This window comes from Myotis brandtii, unplaced genomic scaffold, assembly GCF_000412655.1.
Source record: "Myotis brandtii unplaced genomic scaffold, ASM41265v1 scaffold626, whole genome shotgun sequence".
Lineage (NCBI taxonomy): Eukaryota > Metazoa > Chordata > Mammalia > Chiroptera > Vespertilionidae > Myotis > Myotis brandtii.
In genome coordinates, this window is record NW_005370394.1 from 186,374 (window position 1) to 204,141 (window position 17,768).

The following is a 17,768-nucleotide window of genomic DNA, read 5'->3' on the forward strand; positions in this document are numbered from 1 at the left end:
AGAGATCAACCAAAGGACTTATATGCAAGCATACAGGTCTAACCAATGAACACAGACAACAGGGGGATGAGGGCATGAGAGGGGGGGATGGGGAGTAATGTGGGGATAAGGACACATATGTAATAACTTAATCAATAAAGAAATTTTAAAAAATAAAATACAAATGAAAGTTGTAATAAGATACTACTTCTGCCCTCTAATATGGCTAAAATTAAAAAGATTGACAATATCAAGTGTTGATGCTACAGGATAACTGGAACTCTCATATATTGCTAGTGGGAATAAAATCACTGTGGAACACAATTTGACAGTTTCTTTAAAAAATTAAACATGCACTTTCCATAATACCCAGAAATTCTACTCCTAGTTATTTATTCAACATCATGAATGATACTGGATGTGTCTACATACATACAAAGTGTGTCTACACAAAACACTGGTACATGAAAATTCATAGTGGCTCTATATCCAATGGTCCAAAGCTGGAATCAAATCAAATGCCCTTCAACTGGTGAACAGATCAACAAAAATAAATTCATAAATAAATACTACTCAGCAATACAAGGGAATGAACCACACAACACACAAAGTATTGATGAATCTCAAAAACATTATGCTGAACAAATGAAGCCAGATGCAAAAAAAGGTACATACTTATGATTCCATATATATGAAATTTTAGAACAGGAAAAACTAATCTGTAGTAAAGGATTGCAGATAAGTGATTGCCTGGAGCCATGGTTAGAGAGTAGAGATGGATGAGGAAGGTATACAATAGAAATTTGGGGGAAAGGGTGATGGAAATTTTCTTTATCTTGATTGTGGTGGTAGTTACAAGGATGGACTAGCTTGTAAAAACTCAATGAGTTGTACAATTGAAACAAGCATATTTTTTAAAAAACAAGCATATTTTAATGCAGAGATCATTCACAGAAAAACAAAATCGATGCTCAAATAAAATGCTTTTTTGTTTGTTTGTTTTTTATTTTATTGGGTTTTTTTACAGAGAGGAAGGGAGAGAGGTAGAGAGTTAGAAACATCGATGAGAGAGAAACTTCGATCAGCTGCCTCCTGCACACTCCCTACTGGGTATGTGCCCACAACCAAGGTACCTGCCCTTGACCGGAATCGAACCTGGGACCCTGGCGTCCACAGGCTGATGCTCTATCCACTAAGCCAAACCGGTTAGGGCTGTTTTTATGTTCTAAAAATTACTTCATCGATTAGTGTCAGCAGCTAAAATAATATACATAACTGTTTAAATAGTTAGCTTTTGCGGGTTTACAGAAGCAGCTTCATTAAACTAAAGCTCTGTTTTATATTTCTGTGAACTGTACATTGAGATTTGTTTCTAGAAATATATAAAATAAATGCAATTATCAAAGAAAGATTCAATCTTGAGTTCCATATAACCCAGAAAGAGTTATGCTTCTCTGGCTCCTAGGTAAATAAGCATGTAAGCTGGGAATTTAGAGCAAATGAAAGTTTCCATAAAAATCTTCAGGTAGCCAATGTACCATAATTACTTAGTTACTATGAACCAAAAGTTTCAAATATTTAACTCTAAGCAGCAAGGAGATTTTGGAACGACTGTGTGTTTAAGTCCCTTTAATTTGGAGAGGGAGGGGGCAGTTGCAGAAAAAGTCTATGTGCTTTGTAGAAAAAAACCCCACTTTGTAGTCAGACAAATACTGTTTGAATCCTGTTCTTTCACTCCTATGTGCCTTGGGCATTCTCCTTAACCTCTCAGACTCAGTTTCCTTTTTATAAAATGTTTTGCCTGGCACAAAGCACCCAAAATATGTTAGATCCTTTTCTGCCCGTACAAAGGTAGTGTTACAGTCAATGTAGTCCTTTGGAAACGTTAATCTATTGGCATACTACAGGATACAATGGACAAGGAAAAGAGAAAGGACATAAAATAACCAGTAAGGAGGATCAGAAGTAACAGGAGCTTGAACCAAGTAGTGAGTGGCAATGGGAATTGAAGAAATGAATGAAAAACATTAAGGAGAAAGAATGCACAGGATTGAGTATGATGTCCAAGAACAAGAAAAGAATAAAAAATATAAACAAAGTTTTAAGATTATGCGAGACTAGAACAGTGATATGACCAGAGCTGGGTTGCATAATGACAAATGATAAAGTGTTCATACAAATTAAAATTGTTGTTCCCCAGATAGAACAGCTTTTTTTCCTTAGGCCACTTGTCCAGATGTCTTAGCCCAACAGTAATATAATATATTTCTATTTAATTAAAAAATTTCTAGTAGCCACTTTAATAAGTAAAATTAATTTTAATACTATTTCCCTTATCCCAATACATCCAAAATATTATCATTTCAACATGTAACCATTATAAAAATATTAATGAGATTTCACATTCTTATTCTCTTTTATATTTAGTCTTCAAAATCTGATGTTTATTTTAAACTTTCAGCATGTCACAATTTGGACTAGTCACATATACAGTGAGTGGCTACCGTACTGGACAACACAGGCTTAGAGTATTAAATACTACAATCAATTTTTATTTCTAGATGAGTAGGTAGACAAAATTTGGTAATGTTACACTATTCAGCAATAAAAACGAGCGGACTACTACAACATGGGTGAGTCTAAAATGCTTTATGCTAAGTGAAAAAAACAACAACACCAGACTCAAAAGGCTACTATGTGGTTCTATTTATGACATTATGATAAGGGCAAAAAAATAAGAACCAAAAGAAATGAGTGTTGCCTGATGCTGGGAGGAGAGGAAGGACTTGACTAAATTCACAAGCGAATTTTGCGGGATGATGGGCATGTTTTATATCTCAATTAGGGTGTGGTTTCAGGACTGTGCATTTGTTAAAACTCATAGAACTGTGTAATAAAAGATGTGATTTATTGTATATAAATTATATCCCAATAAATCTGATGTTAAAAAATGTATTACCAGATGATAATGCTAATTATACAAGGCCATAATGTTTTAAAATAGGCACTTTTATATGAACACACTAAAGAAGAAATATGGCATTATAATGAAGAATGCATATTTTCTTACTACTTAAATCTCAATACATGCTATGTTACATAAATTTAATCGTCACTCAGTCTTACAAAATAATACTGCATAGTGTATTTTTGTTAACACAATGGTATGTAATATAAAAATTCTTAAGTAGGATAGTTTATTTAAAATATATTCTCCCTGCAGATATGACACCAAAAGCACAAGCAACCAAAGATATATTAAATAAATTGGATTTCAAAATTTAAAATTTTTGTGCTTCAAAGTACACCATAAAGAAAGTGCAAAGACAACCCAATGAATGGGAGAAATATTTGCAAATCATATATATGATGAGGGACTGTATCTAGAATATATAATGATCTCTTACTACTCAATAATTTTAAAATTCTAATTTCAAAAATGGGCAAAGACCCTAACCGGTTTGGCTCAGTGGATAGAGCGTTGGCTTGTGGACTGAAAGGTCCCAGGTTCGATTCCGGTCAAGGGCATGTACCTTGGTTGCGGGCACATCCCCGGTAGGGGGTATGCAGGAGGCAGCTGATCGATGTTTCTCTCTCATCGATGTTTCTAACTCTCTATCCCTCTCCCTTCCTCTCTGTAAAAAATCATTAAGATATATTTTTTTTAAAATGGGCAAAGGATCTGAACAGACATATTTCCAAAGAAGATATACAAATGTCCAATAAACATATAAAATATCTTCAAAATCATGAGTTATCAGGAAAATGTACCTCAAAACTACAATGAGATAACCACCGCACACCAATAGAATGGCTATAATGAAAAAGATCATCTAACGTGTTGGTGAGAATGTAGAGAGAAATTAGAACCCTTATACACTGCTGGTGGAAATGTAAAAGTTGTATAGCTGGTTTGGAAAACAGTTGGCAGTTCCTCAAAAGTTAAATAAATGGTTAACCTATGACCCAGCAATTCCATTCCTAGGTATTTACCCAAGAGAAATGAAAGCATGTCCACACAAAAACCTGTATGTACATGAATGTTTATAGCAGCATGATTCACAAAAATTGGAAACAAACCAAAATGTCTATCAAATGATAAACAGATAAATGTGTTACAACTACATACTCCATGAAAAATACTAAAGTAATGATATGTGCTACAGTGTGGATAAAACTTGAAAACATGTTAAGCTGAAGATGTCAGTCTCAAAATACCACACATTGTATAATGCTGTATATATGAAATGTCCAGAATAGTCAAATCTATTGAGACAAAAAGATTAGAAATTGCCTAGGACTGGAAGGGTTTAGAAGAAGAGGGATGGGGTACTTGGCTAAAGGGTATGGGTGTCTTTTGGAGTGATGTAATGTTCTAAAATTGATAGTGGTGGTAGTTGCACAACTGTGAATACACTAAAAGCCACTGAATTGTACACTTAAAAGGGTGCGATGTATTCTATGTGAACTATATCTCAATAAATCTATTAAAAAATACTCTCCTATATAAGGAAGAAGAGTTTTTAGTCAACACTGACAAAATAACTAACCAACCAAAAGTGGTGCCTATCCAAATGTGCAACTATAGTGGTTTAGTGCATCTTTGGTTTTAGGTTAAGAAAAATAGCAAAATAATTACCCTTTCTATTGAAGACAGCTGTTGCTGTAATCCATCACATTTTTTGTTTGCTTCTTCGAAAAGAGTTTTATATTTTTCTGTTTGAGACTGTTGCAAATTAATTGTTCGCTGCTGTCTTACACAATCTTCCTCAAAATTTTTTACTTGAGACTTTAAATCCTGAATTTCATCCTCCTATAGTTATGAAATTATAGATTATGTTAAAAAATGCACTATTTGGTATATAAAAATGCACATGATTTAAAAATATAAAGCAGAAAACAAAAAGGAACTTCACATGATCTTTGATTTTCATTTTAAAAAATGAAAGTCACATATTTTATTTGTGCTTAATAGCTTACACTTATAAGTCTAATATAAAGACTTCTAATTGCTAACAAGTATTTAAAATTATTTAGCTCTGAAAATTCCACATCTTAGAATGGAGTTCAGTGTTTACATATAATTTTTAATTCAAAATTTAACTGAATTATATCTCAATGAAGCTAATTTAAAAATATAATTTAAATTATTCCTAAAATGTCTTAATATTAGAGCATATACATTGAGAGCTTTTAAAAACTAACCTTTCTATTGCATTCACATACAACATTATCCAATTCCTGCTGCATAACACGGAGTTTGGCCTTCAGAAATCTGATCTGTGCTTCTGTGGATTTAAATAATTATATTTATTGCCTTTCACTGAATCTAAAACATCATCATTTATAAGACAGACCATTATATTATGAAAGAACAAACACGTTCATGATGGGAATCTAATAGGAGATCCCTGTTTGGGAAGACTAAATACTCCTAATTTAAAGATAAATTATCAAATCACCCAACAGAAACAAATGCTCACATTTCAACAGTGGAACCAAGTAAAAAAGGGGGGGGGTGGTCGGGGTGGGGAACCAAAGCACTCCTGAGAATCTGAACCACAGGCATACGTCTGCGTACACACTTTCTGTTCCCAAGCTCTTATCAAGGTCCCCAGAGTCCCCGTTCAGCTGATGAGCTGCGGTTGGTTCTAACCCACCTAGATCTCTCTAGCCTCAACTCTCTTTCTAGCTTCTCATATAACTTCAGGCTAACAGAGATAGAAGGGGAATGATAAATTCAAAAGTGTGACATTTGCAGTAGTTGGTCTCTAGGGGAAAAGAAAGAAGCATGGGAGAGCATGACTTTTTCCTACTATCTCTCTCTCTCCCCCACTTTAGGTACACAGCACTAACCTCCCCATCCCACTCCAACTATTAGTCTTACAAAGCAATCTGTGCTGCTAAACTACTTTTTGATCTTTTCCTCCCCCAGGTAACCACAGGCAATCATCCGGAATAAAAGAATAAAAGGGGAGAAATGCAGGGCAAAATTTCTCAAAAAGGGGGTAAAGATGCAGAGGGGTAATTGAGCAATTAGAAAAAGTAGTTTGTGCTGGTTCCCTGTATCAGGGAAGAGGAATACTGTAACAGGGCCATGTTCACTGTGTGCTGAGGAGCAGCTAACATCTGACCATTGTGTCCTTGAAGGCATCTTAACAGAGACACAAAGGCAACGTCCTGCTTCATTTAACTTCCTTCTTGACAACTAGCCCCAGAAAGCTTGGATAGGTCAATAAATATAGTAAATGCATAAATATATTTCTCCTCACTTATGACTAACTAGCATGCAGCACAACAATCATTATACATATAATTGTTGTGATTTTCACAGAATCAGATAATTTTAAAGATAAAGTTTATAATCGATCATCTAATACAAACTGCTAAATTTTGATACTAATATATTGCTATTATAGAGGGGCTAAGTGGCTTGTCTGAACTCACAATTAATTATAGTTCAGCATTAACTATGTACATATACACTGAACTGTCTTATTTTTTGTTTACAATAGCATTGGTGACTCCTCACAAACTCAACATAATTTTAGAGGCATTACTGGTAACTAACAATGTCTTCAGATGATCTAAACTTAGTACTATTATGTTTCTAGTGGTCTGACAAAAATGAGTTTATAAGAAAGAAAATTATATTGGTTAGAAAACTCATTTGATCATTTTACCTGATGCTACTACATCTATAGTTCATTTATCCTTTTGCATGTGTTAATTTAATATGCAATAAGCAGAATATAATAATGGTAAATGAAAAAATTCAAAGAATCATGTGGGGTGTGTGGGTTTTTTAAAAAAAATTTTTAATGTTTTAAGGATTAGTTTTGGGACATTTTAACCTTAGTTGAAGAGTGGTCAATGAAACCAACACCATAAAAGTAGAGACTAGTTCAATGAAGCAGTTACTTTCCCATGATCCACTTTCTTCAGTTACTCCCCAATTACTTCATAACCAATTACTTCAGTTACAATCCCACTCATTCCTTCCACCATCATGTCCCACTAGATCAGCGGTTCTCAACCTGTGGGTCGCAACCTCTTTGGCGGTCGAACAACCCTTTTACAGGGCTCGCCTAAGACCACCCTGCATATCAGATATTTACAATACGATTCATAACAGTAGCAACATTACAGTTATGAAGTAGCAACGAAAATAATTTTATGGTTGGGTCACAACATGAGGAACTGTATTTAAAGGGCCAGAAGGTTGAGAACCAATGCACTAGATGATTTTGAAACAAATACATCACAATATATCTTAAAATGCAAAAAAGTTCCTAAATATCTTTTTCTAATTAACTGTGATATAAATAAAAGAAAACTTACCTGTTCCAATGTCTTTACTAGCACCACAAAAAATATCATCATCTATATAATCAGGTAGGCCTTCTTCTTCCAGTTGCCCTTCAATTTTGCTAACTGTTTTTGCAAGAGAAAAGTCTGAGAAATCCTCTGGAATGGCAACATCATTGGCAGTTGGTACATCAGAGTATTTCAACTTTATACTAAAAAAGAAAATTACATATGTAAATGTACATTACACATACTGTATATGTAAGACTCCTAAATATGACTTATCCAAATAACAAAGCATATCAAAATTATCATAAAATTTAAATTTATGATGAAACCTATAGTTGATACATTCAACGACTATAAGTGTCTTAGTAGACTTTCCATCTTTATGAATTACAGAACCACAGAGCTAGAGAAGGCTTTGTGAGGCCTGTTTATTTTAACATTGTCTCCAAACAAGTGAACATCAAAAATAAAAGTACTAAACTTGGCCTCCTTGGTCAAATCTAGCCTGTGGCTTTTAATTTCACATGCTGCCGGAGAAGACCTGTACAAATAATAGCACTCTAGCCATAATTCTGCAAACACTAAAAAAATAATATCTCTTGAGAAAGAATTACAGAGTAAACACTTCTTAGCTCAAACTCAACATTTTTTTCAACCTAAAAAAACACATTGTAACCAGGATCAAAGTTGACAAAAAGTTGGATTTACTTTTGATACAAATCAAAAGCTTCTGAATTTTATTTTAAAAAGCAACCTTTTTTAAAATATATTTTATTGATTTTTTACAGAGAGGAAGGGCGAGAGATAGAGAGTTAGAAACATCGATGAGAGAGAACCACCGATCAGCTACCTCCTGCACATCTCCTACGGGGGATGTGCCCGCAACCCAGGTACATGCCCTTGACCGGAATCGAACCCGGGACCTTTCAGTCCGCAGGCTGACGCTCTATCCACTGAGCCAAACCGGTTTCGGCAGCAACCTTTTCTTTATAAAAGTAAACATGAAGTCTAAAAAATAAGATAACCTTTCCAGTATATAGTATGTGTTCTCTCTTCTTCAATTAATCAATTTTTAGATTTTTCTTTCTATCCTTTCACTCTATTTTTTTTCTCTATTATTGAAAAAAAAAAGGTTATTTAGTCAATTAACAGACACAAGAATTAACAAACATTTTTCCCAAATTAAGAATTTAGGCAAGTAATCCTATCTAATAAAAAAGTAATATGCAAATTAACCATCACTCCGTGACAAAGATGGCAGCACCCATAGTGGTCCAGGGTGGGACGCTGGCAGTGTCGCCCCAGCAATTCGAGCCCAGCATCTGCTCCCCGGCCCCTTCCCACCCAGCCACGCAGAGGGTGGGAAGGGGCCTCAGGCCAGAGGCCAGGGCAAGGGATGCTGGGCTCACGGTGATGCAAGCCCAGGTTCCCCGCCCCAGCCAAACGAAGGGAGGAGAGGGGCCTTGGGCCAGAAGCCGGGGCGAGAGACGCTGGTGTCATTGCAGGCCAGGCTGAGGGACCCCCCAGCCCCTGTGCACGAATTTCATGCACCAGGCCTCTAGTAGACATATAAATTGAATAACCCTGTGAATAAGAAGCTGATTGGTACAACCCATAGCAGGTATGACCCTCCTTTTCTAGAAAGTCTCCAACCCAAAGAGCCTCATGGGACCCATTTTTAATATATAAAGTACTAAGTCCAGTCTTGAATTATTTTTCATCAAAAACAATAAAATGTAAATTATATTATAGTCTTAGAGCAAGTCAAATCATTCTATGTCTCAAATACAGTAAGGTATGGTGCCATTAAATACTCAAAAAGTTTACTTGAGAGAAGTAGGCAGAAAATAACATCTAGGGCAGCCGTGGGCAAACTACGGCCCGCGGGCCGGATCCGGCCCATTTGAAATGAATAAAACTAAAAAAAAAAAAAAAGACCGTACCCTTTTATGTAATGATGTTTACTTTGAATTTATATTAGTTCACACAAACACTCCATCCATGCTTTTGTTCCGGCCCTCCGGTCCAGTTTAAGAACCCATTGTGGCCCTCGAGTCAAAAAGTTTGCCCACCCCTGGTTGAGGTTCTAGTCATAGTTCTAAGAAAATACAAAATTAACTCCTGCAAGACATTTCTGATAGAAAATGTTTTAAATTATTGAGTGTGGACAGATATATATGTGTGTGTGTGTGTGTGTGTGTGTGTGTATAGTGTAATTTTGTATATTTTGTGGTAAAATAGACCTGGAGAAACAAAAACTTAATAATTAAGAATGGCCTGACCAGCGTAGCTCAGTGGTTGTGCATTGACCTATGAACCAGGAGGTCATAGGTTGATTCCAGGTCAAGGGCACATGCCCAGGTTGCAGGCTCGATAGCCATTTTGGGGCATGCAAGAGGCAGCCAATCAATGATTCTCTCTCAGTGTTGATGTTTCTATCTCTCTCTCCCTGTCCCTTCCTCTCTAAAATCAATAAAAAATATTTAAAAAAAGAATGATACTACTGTAAATTATAAAATTTAGGAAAAAAGTATACTTTTAAAACTGTACTATACCTTGAATTTGTTTTCTTTCCTTTATTTGCAGAGTGTAGTTTTTTTTTAACCTTGTTTACTGGATCAACATTTTTGCTCTTTGGCTATATGAAAAAAATGTAAATTATTGATTAGATTCTAAAGTAAGTAATTCAGACTTGTTGGTTTGCAACATAAAAGAATTGCTATTTTCATGAATTGAATCAAACTGTATTTTTAAAAATCCAAGAATTCTATAGCCGGAAAAGACCTAGATGATATTAGGACCAAGAGATTCCAAGACAAAGAAAATGAGTCCCAAAGTTTCAAGGATATTCAGCTAGCGGGTCGTACGTTAAACTGAATGTTCTGACTCACAGAATTTAGTTCCTCTTACTGATTATTCCCCCGATGGCTTTCATGTGTACCAACCATGTCAAACTTGCAGCCAGCCGTGAGTTTGACATGCTTGATGTATACTGTTACTTAGACCTACATCCCCATGGGTGGGGAATTTACAGTCCACAGTAAGCTCGGCATCTACAATAGTGATCCCTACGTGTAAATATTTAAATGAATGAATAAACCTTTTAAAAATACATTCTTTATATATAAATACTTTTCTTTTTCAGATTTTCTACCTATAAATTTGGGCTTTAGAGAGAAAACTAAAATATCCTTAGGGTACAGACTCATTTCACTTAGAATTTTTTCCATCATAGCTCCAAATTGTTCAGTGAAATTATGAGACAAAAATGGATTTCATTTCTTTTATGAGCAAAATTTCATGAAAACATCTCTTCTGAGTATCAAGCTTATATTCTATTTCTAGAGTCATAACACTTCTCTGTTTTGTGTAAGAAAAGTCTAAAAAAAAAACCCTAAATTTTACAGAATGTAATTATACTCACAAAAAGTTTGATTTCATACCTGAGTTTCTGAATATAGATGAACTGTCCCTTCAGATAAGAGACCTCTAGAGACCAAAAATAAACATACATTAATAATAATAGATGATATTGAGCTGAGACCCAATAAAATTCAACAGCAACTATATTTGAAAGGAAAAAATATACATCAAGTAGACTTTGCTATAATTTTAAGCATGCATATGTTAATTTATTTTCTTATTTCACAAATAAGAAAAGTGGTTTGTTGAATAAGCACCTTAAAAATACTGTACTTGAATTCTCCCACAACCACATCAATATTACAACTAAACTACAGAACAACCATCATTCAGAACCGCCTGAAATCTAGCTGAATGTAAGTCCTCATCAAGTTTAAAGAAGAAGCCTCATCAAGACTAGTAGGGGGAGAGCAGAGATGTGGAATGGGCTGGTCCCACACCTACATATGGTGATAAAAACTGGGAGGGATATCTCAGCTGTGGAGGTCCCTCCTGAGGAGTGAGGGGTCCCAGCCCCACACCAGGTGCCCCCAACCCAGGGCACATATAAGAATCAACCAATGGATGCATAAATAAGTGAAACAACAAATCGATGTTTCTTTCTCTCATTCTCTCTCTCCCCCGCTAAAATCAATAAATAATTTTTTTAAAAATGTTTAAGTGCTGACAGAGGTCGCTGTTCCTTTTCTGAGACCCCTGCCATAGAGCCAGCAGGTGAGTACCTTATCTGAGTCTCAATAGTCACACTGTTCACCCTGCCCTGGTGATTCCCTGAAACCCTGCCCCCGCAACTTGTGAGCCTATCCAAGCTGTTTCCAGTAAGTTTCCCATACAAATGGCCTATCTTGGCTCATGCTTCAGACTTTCATAAAAATCTCTCTAACAAGCAATATCTGGCCTCAGTGTACCCCATACATCCAGCTAAGTGACCCCAGGCCTGGCACAAGCAGCAGCTGGCCTTGGTTCGCAGTTTGGCCTTGCCAAGGCATCTCCAAGCCCAGCACAAGTAGCAGCCATCTGCAGATCTCTTTGTAGCTCATGCCGGCTGGCTCCAGGCAGAACACAAGCAGCAAATGAGCTTGGCCAGCACCCCCCAGGAGGCCTCAGAGCCAGTGCACCCGGTAAACATCTTCAGACCATATTGAAGCACCACCCAACCACCTCCACAAGTGACACACTCAAGTAAATCCTTCTCTGTGGGGTGGGCCCCAGCACAGCTATCCTCCATGGTGGTTGGTGGTCACAGCCAGTCCCTGCAGCCAACTGGCCTGGGGGTAGCTCCCTTCCATTGACATACCAATAGCAATCAAGGCTCAACTACAACAGAAGGGTGTACAGAGCCCCACAGGGGGGTCTACACCTGGAGTGCCCAGCTCAAGTGAACGGAGAGGCTATGCCATTGGACCCTACAGGACATCTACTACATAAGGTCACTCTACCAAGCCTTGGAAATAGCAGATCTATCTAATACACAGAAACAAACACAGAGAGGCAGCCAAAATGAGGAGACAAAGAAACATGTCCCAAATAAAAAACAGAACAGCCCATCAGAAAAAGAACTAAACAAAATGGAGACAACCTATCAGAAACAGAGTTCAACACACTGATTATAAGTATGCTTAATGAACTTAGTGAGAACTTAGAAAGAAGGGATAGGAAACAAAAACAAAGATAGAAAATTAAAAAAAAAAACAGAAATGAAGAATACACACTAACTGAAATGAAGACTACATTACAGGGAATCACCAGTATAGTAGATGAAGCAGAGGAATATAAGGAAGCAAGAAACCCCAATTAGAACAGCAAAAAGAAAAAAAATCCAAAAGAGTAAAGAAGCCTCTGGGACAACTTCAATGTACCAACATTGGAATCATGGGGGTTTCTGAAAGGAGAAGAGAGAGAGCAAGAAATTGAAAACATATTTCAAGAAAAAAAAATAGACAGAAAACTTCCCTAATCTGGTGAAGGGAATAGACATGCAAGTCCAGAAATCAGAGTCCCAAAGTTGAACTCAAAGAGGCCCACACCAAGACACATCAGAATTAAAATGCAAAGGTGAGAGATAAAGAATCTTAAAAGCAGCAAGAGAAAAGCAGTTAGTTACCTACAAGGAAGCTCCCATACAAGTGTCAGCTGATTTCTCAACAGAACCTTTGCTGCCCAGAAGGGATGGGAAAGAAATATTCAAAGTGATAAAAAGCAAGGACCTACGGCCAAGATTACTCTATCCAGCAACGCTACCATTTAAAATCAAAGGACATATAAAGAGCTTCACAGATAAGAAAAAGCTAAAGATGTTCATTACCACCAAACCAGTATTACATGAAATGTTAAAGGGTCTTTCTTAAGAAAAAAAAGAAAAGAAAAAAAAATGAACAATATTAAATAGTAATAAATACATATCTAACAACTGAATCTAAAAAAAATAAAACAAAAAGAATAGAAAGACTCATAGATACAGAGAACATTTTACGGTTACCAGATGGGAGGGAGGTTGGGCACAAGGGGGGAAAAAGATAAAATAAGAAGTACAAGTTGGTTGTTACAGAATAGTCTTGGGAATGTAAAGTACAGCATAGGAAATAGAGTCAATAATCCTATATAACAAAAGCCTAATATGCAAATTGTCCCCTCAACTGGGAGTTCGGCCGGGAGTTCAACCAGGGGCAGGGCTGGCCCCTCCCCAACTAGCCCCGCCCCCAATCAGTCACCCCCACTACTATCGGGGGCAGGGCTGGCTGGCCAACCTCCCAGGTGCCCTTCCCCCAGCCGGCCAGCCCAATTAGCCCGATCGGGGCAGGCCAGCCACACCCCCCCCACACCCCCGTGCACAAATTATGCACCGGGCCTCTAGTATTCTAATAACTATGTATGGTGTCAGATGGTTACAAATTTATTTGGATAATCACTTAGTAAATTCTATAAGGTGTAATCACTGGGGTGTACATTTGAAACTAATGTTTTTAATGTATGTCAGCTGTAACTGAAAAATAAAAAATGATTAAAAAGAAATAATTTACCTTTGATAAGATATATTATACATTAGGGTCAATTTTTTAAAGAAAAATATAGCATAAATCTTAATAACTGGCAAATTATAAGGACTGATTATTGGTTATACATGGGGATTATCTATTTTACAAAATGATTCACCACAGGGCTTTTTATTGTGCACCCACTCAATGTTATCCTTTTTCTAATGCATTTAAATACCTGGTCAGTGTCTGTTTTCCCCATTACATTGTAAACTTCATGATGGTAGTAATCATGATGGTAGTAATCATGCCTAGTACTTGGCATAGTATATGGCATATAAGCTTTTAAATTGGTACTAAATATTTGTTAACTGTATAATAAAGTATATTTAAAATACGATTTACCTTTATACACAAAATTTTCAAAATATATTTGTAATTTATTTCCAGTTACAGTTGACATTCAATATCTGTATATATAAAACCCTAATATGCAAATAGACCAAGTGGCAGAACAACTGAACAACCAAACAATCTGTCGCTATGACGTGTGCTGACCACCAGGCGGAACATGGCAGGCGTCAGCCACAGCAGAATGGTGGAGCAGGTGAGGGGGGACGCCAGACCAAGCCAGGGCACCAGTCGCTGTCATCGGGGTGAGCTTCTGGTGGTTACTGAAAATTCTTTGCTCCCGCAAGCCGCGGTCCCGCCTGGCGCTTGGACCGGCGCTGTCAGCGCGTGGGAGCGGCAGTGGCGGAAGCAGGGCTGCCGGCAGACAGGGGACCGGGGGCTATGGCAGGAGGGGCTGGGCTGGGGTGCAGAGGAGCCCCTGTGACTACCACAGCCTCTGTGGCCCACAGTTCCTTTCAAGGTGCACGAATTTGTTTACTGGGCCCCTAGTTATTTTAGGTTAGTTTCAAGAGTACATCATAGTGTACCAGTATATAAATTATAAATTTATGTAAGTGATTCCCCCAATAAGTCTAGTACCCACCTGGCATTATACATAGTTCAAAATATATTTGTAGTTTAAAACAATGAGTGTTTATGAGGCTCTGCAAACTATGGCCCCGAGGTTGAATCCACCCGTGTCCATTCATTTATACATTATCTATAGATGTTTTCACACTACAACAGCAAAGTTGAATAGTTGTGACAAAGACTGTATAATCCACAGATCCAAAAATATTTATCTGACTGTTCATTGGAAAAGTTTGCCTGATCAATTTTCTAGATCATTTGCAACACGTTTTAATATTTCAGAAAACCTACCGTATTGCCATGAAAAATTAAGAGAAATACTCCATCATATCCCCTAAGACAGCGGTTCTCAACCTGTGGGTCGAAACCCCTTTGTTGGTCGAACGACCCTTTCACAGGGGTCGCCTAAGACCATCCTGCATATCAGATATTTACATTACGATTCATAACAGTAGCAACATTACAGTTATGAAGTAGCAACGAAAATAATTTTATGGTTGGGTCACAACATGAGGAACTGTATTTAAAGGGCCAGAAGACTGAGAACCACTGCAAGAGGACATAAAAGCACAATTAGTTTCCATCAGATGCCAACAATTAAACTAATAGATTTTTTTCAATATTAAACACAAAGATATACTTAGGTAAATGTTATTAAGTACAACCTCTTAAAGAACCAGAAATAGCTTTGGAAGAAAAAAATGGCTTCAAATATCTTAAAATCACAGAGAATAAAGAATCAATCTCAGCCCTGATTGGGTAGCTCAGGTGGTTAGAGCATCATCCTGATATTCCAAGGTTGAGGGTTTAATCCCAGTGAGGGCACATACAAGAATCAATCAATGAGTGCATAAACAAGTAGAATAATAAATCGATGCCTTTCCTCAATCTCTTCCTCTATCTCTAACATCAAACAATCAAAAAAATAAAATTCTGATATAAGACACAAAAATGGTTCCAAATTCTATATAAATTTTAAGTGTCCTCTTTAACCACCCTCATTTTAAGTTATTATTTTTCATTTCTTTTTTTTATTTCTTTTTTAAAATATATTTTTATTGATTTCAGAGAGGAAGGAAGAGGGAGAGAGAGAGAGAGAAACATCAATGATGAGAGAGAATCATTGATTGGCTGCCTCCTGCATGCCCCCCACTTGGGATCTAGCCTGCAACCCGGGCATGTGCCCTTGAGTGGAATCGAACCTGAGACCCTTCAGTCCACAGGCCGACGCTCTATCCACCAAGCCAAACCAGCTAGGGCTTTCATTTCTTTATATTGTTTGCATCTTTCAGCTCCCCACCCCCCATAATACAAATACATATCAGCAAAAAGACATTTATCTGTTTCCATCAGTTTTAAAAAAACACTATTACTTTGCTAGCATTATTTCCATAAAAAATGAACTAAAAATCACGACATTCTGATTATTTTTGTTAAATATCTCTAGGAAAGGTTTGTGTGTAATATAATTGAAATGATTTGTGTGGTAAACTTTGCTTCCAGCAGACTGTATGTATGCTATACTTTTAGGAAATAAATTCTGGTTTCCCTAACACACAGTTTAGCAGAGTAACCTTGAATTACTCTGAAGACTTAATTATAATACTAGAGGCCCGATGCACGAAATTCGTGCAAGAGTAGGTCTTCCTTCCCCCGGCTACCGGCACCGGCTTCCCTCCGCACCTGGGACCCGGGCTTCCCTCTGGCTGCCGGCACTCAGGACCCAGGCTTCCCTCGCAGACGGAGGCCCTGCCCACCCACTGCAGCCCGCTGGTCGGTGGCCTGGGCCTCCCTCTTTGCCCTGACCAATCACATCGCACCTGCCTTGCCTGGTCAGGCGACAGTGGGTATCATAGCGTGGTCCCAGATGGTCATCCTGCTATTTGGCTGTTTGGTCGATTTGCATATTATGTTTTTATTATATAGGATATACTGCCTAACTATAATAATTTAGCTAAATTATTATTGTTCTAAGTTGAAATAGACTGTCTCTTTACAGAATTATCTCCCATATTCAGCAATTCCCTACTAATAGTTTAGTGCCATGTTTTGTTCATGTGGTAAAAGCCATCCATTCAAAGTAATTTTTTAAAAAGCCACCTGATCTAGGTAAATAGTGGTGTCATCATTATTCTACACTTAAGAAAAATTTAGTGAAAGAAAATGAACAGATTTATTTTTATGCTTATGAAATTCTCTCACTTGCTTCAACAGAAACCAGTTTACCAAATAAAAGCCGTGCCCAATCTTGTTTGGAATTTTGATTACTATTAAACATCATTTTCCACAAATTATCAAAGCATTACATGTAATAAGGATAAGTAGTTTCATTGCATCAAATGATGATGTAAAAAATTTTATGGAAAATTTGTTTAATTAAAAAATATTTTTAAAAGCAACACACTAGGCATAACTCCTTGGAAGCAGAACCTGGTCTGTTTATTCACCACTGTACCACTGTAATTAGACCTGGCACTAATGGTGTTCAAAACTTTTTTTCAAATTTATTGAGATATAATTTACATATAGTAAAATACACCCTTTTAGGCATATAGTTCTATACATTTGAAGAAACTTCTATGGTCATGTAAGCATACAACAACCAAGATACAAAATACTTCCATCTCCACAAAAAATTTTCTTGTGCCCCTTTGTAATTAACCTTCTCCTTCCACCGAGCCCCATATAACTACTTACCTGATTTCTGCCCCTATAGCTTTACCTTTTCCAGAACATCAAATAAATGGAATCATACAGTCTATACATTTTTTGGTTAGGCTTCTTCCACTTAGCATCTATATTGCTGCAGTATCAGTAGTTCATTATTATTGCCAAGTAGTATTCCATTGCATGAATATACCATGATTTGTTTATCCATTCACCACTTGAGGATATTGAATTGTTCCCAGGTTTTGGTAATTATGAATAAAACTGCTATAAACATTTGCATATAAGTTTTTGATTGGAAACATGTCTTCAGTTCTTTTGGTTAAATATCTAGAGCGGAATTGCTGGGTCATATGCAATAATAATTATTTTTTAAAAAATATATTTTATTGATTTTTTACAGAGAGGAAGGGAGAGGGATAGAGA

General features: G+C 36.9%; 1 protein-coding gene across 2 annotated transcripts in view; it reads right to left on the reverse strand.

Annotated features, from left to right (window-relative positions):
* TEX9 (testis expressed 9) overlaps positions 1–17,768 on the reverse strand; it is a 48,504-nt gene that overhangs the window by 14,734 nt on the left and 16,002 nt on the right. For both annotated transcript variants that reach the window (XM_014528238.1, XM_005880118.2), the window contains exons 5-9: positions 10,740–10,785; positions 9,852–9,934; positions 7,321–7,499; positions 5,185–5,267; positions 4,619–4,792 (exon numbers count right to left, since the gene is read on the reverse strand). In XM_014528238.1, the coding sequence (XP_014383724.1) occupies positions 4,619–4,792; positions 5,185–5,267; positions 7,321–7,499; positions 9,852–9,934; positions 10,740–10,785 (565 nt within the window). The remainder of the gene's footprint in view (positions 1–4,618; positions 4,793–5,184; positions 5,268–7,320; positions 7,500–9,851; positions 9,935–10,739; positions 10,786–17,768) is intronic.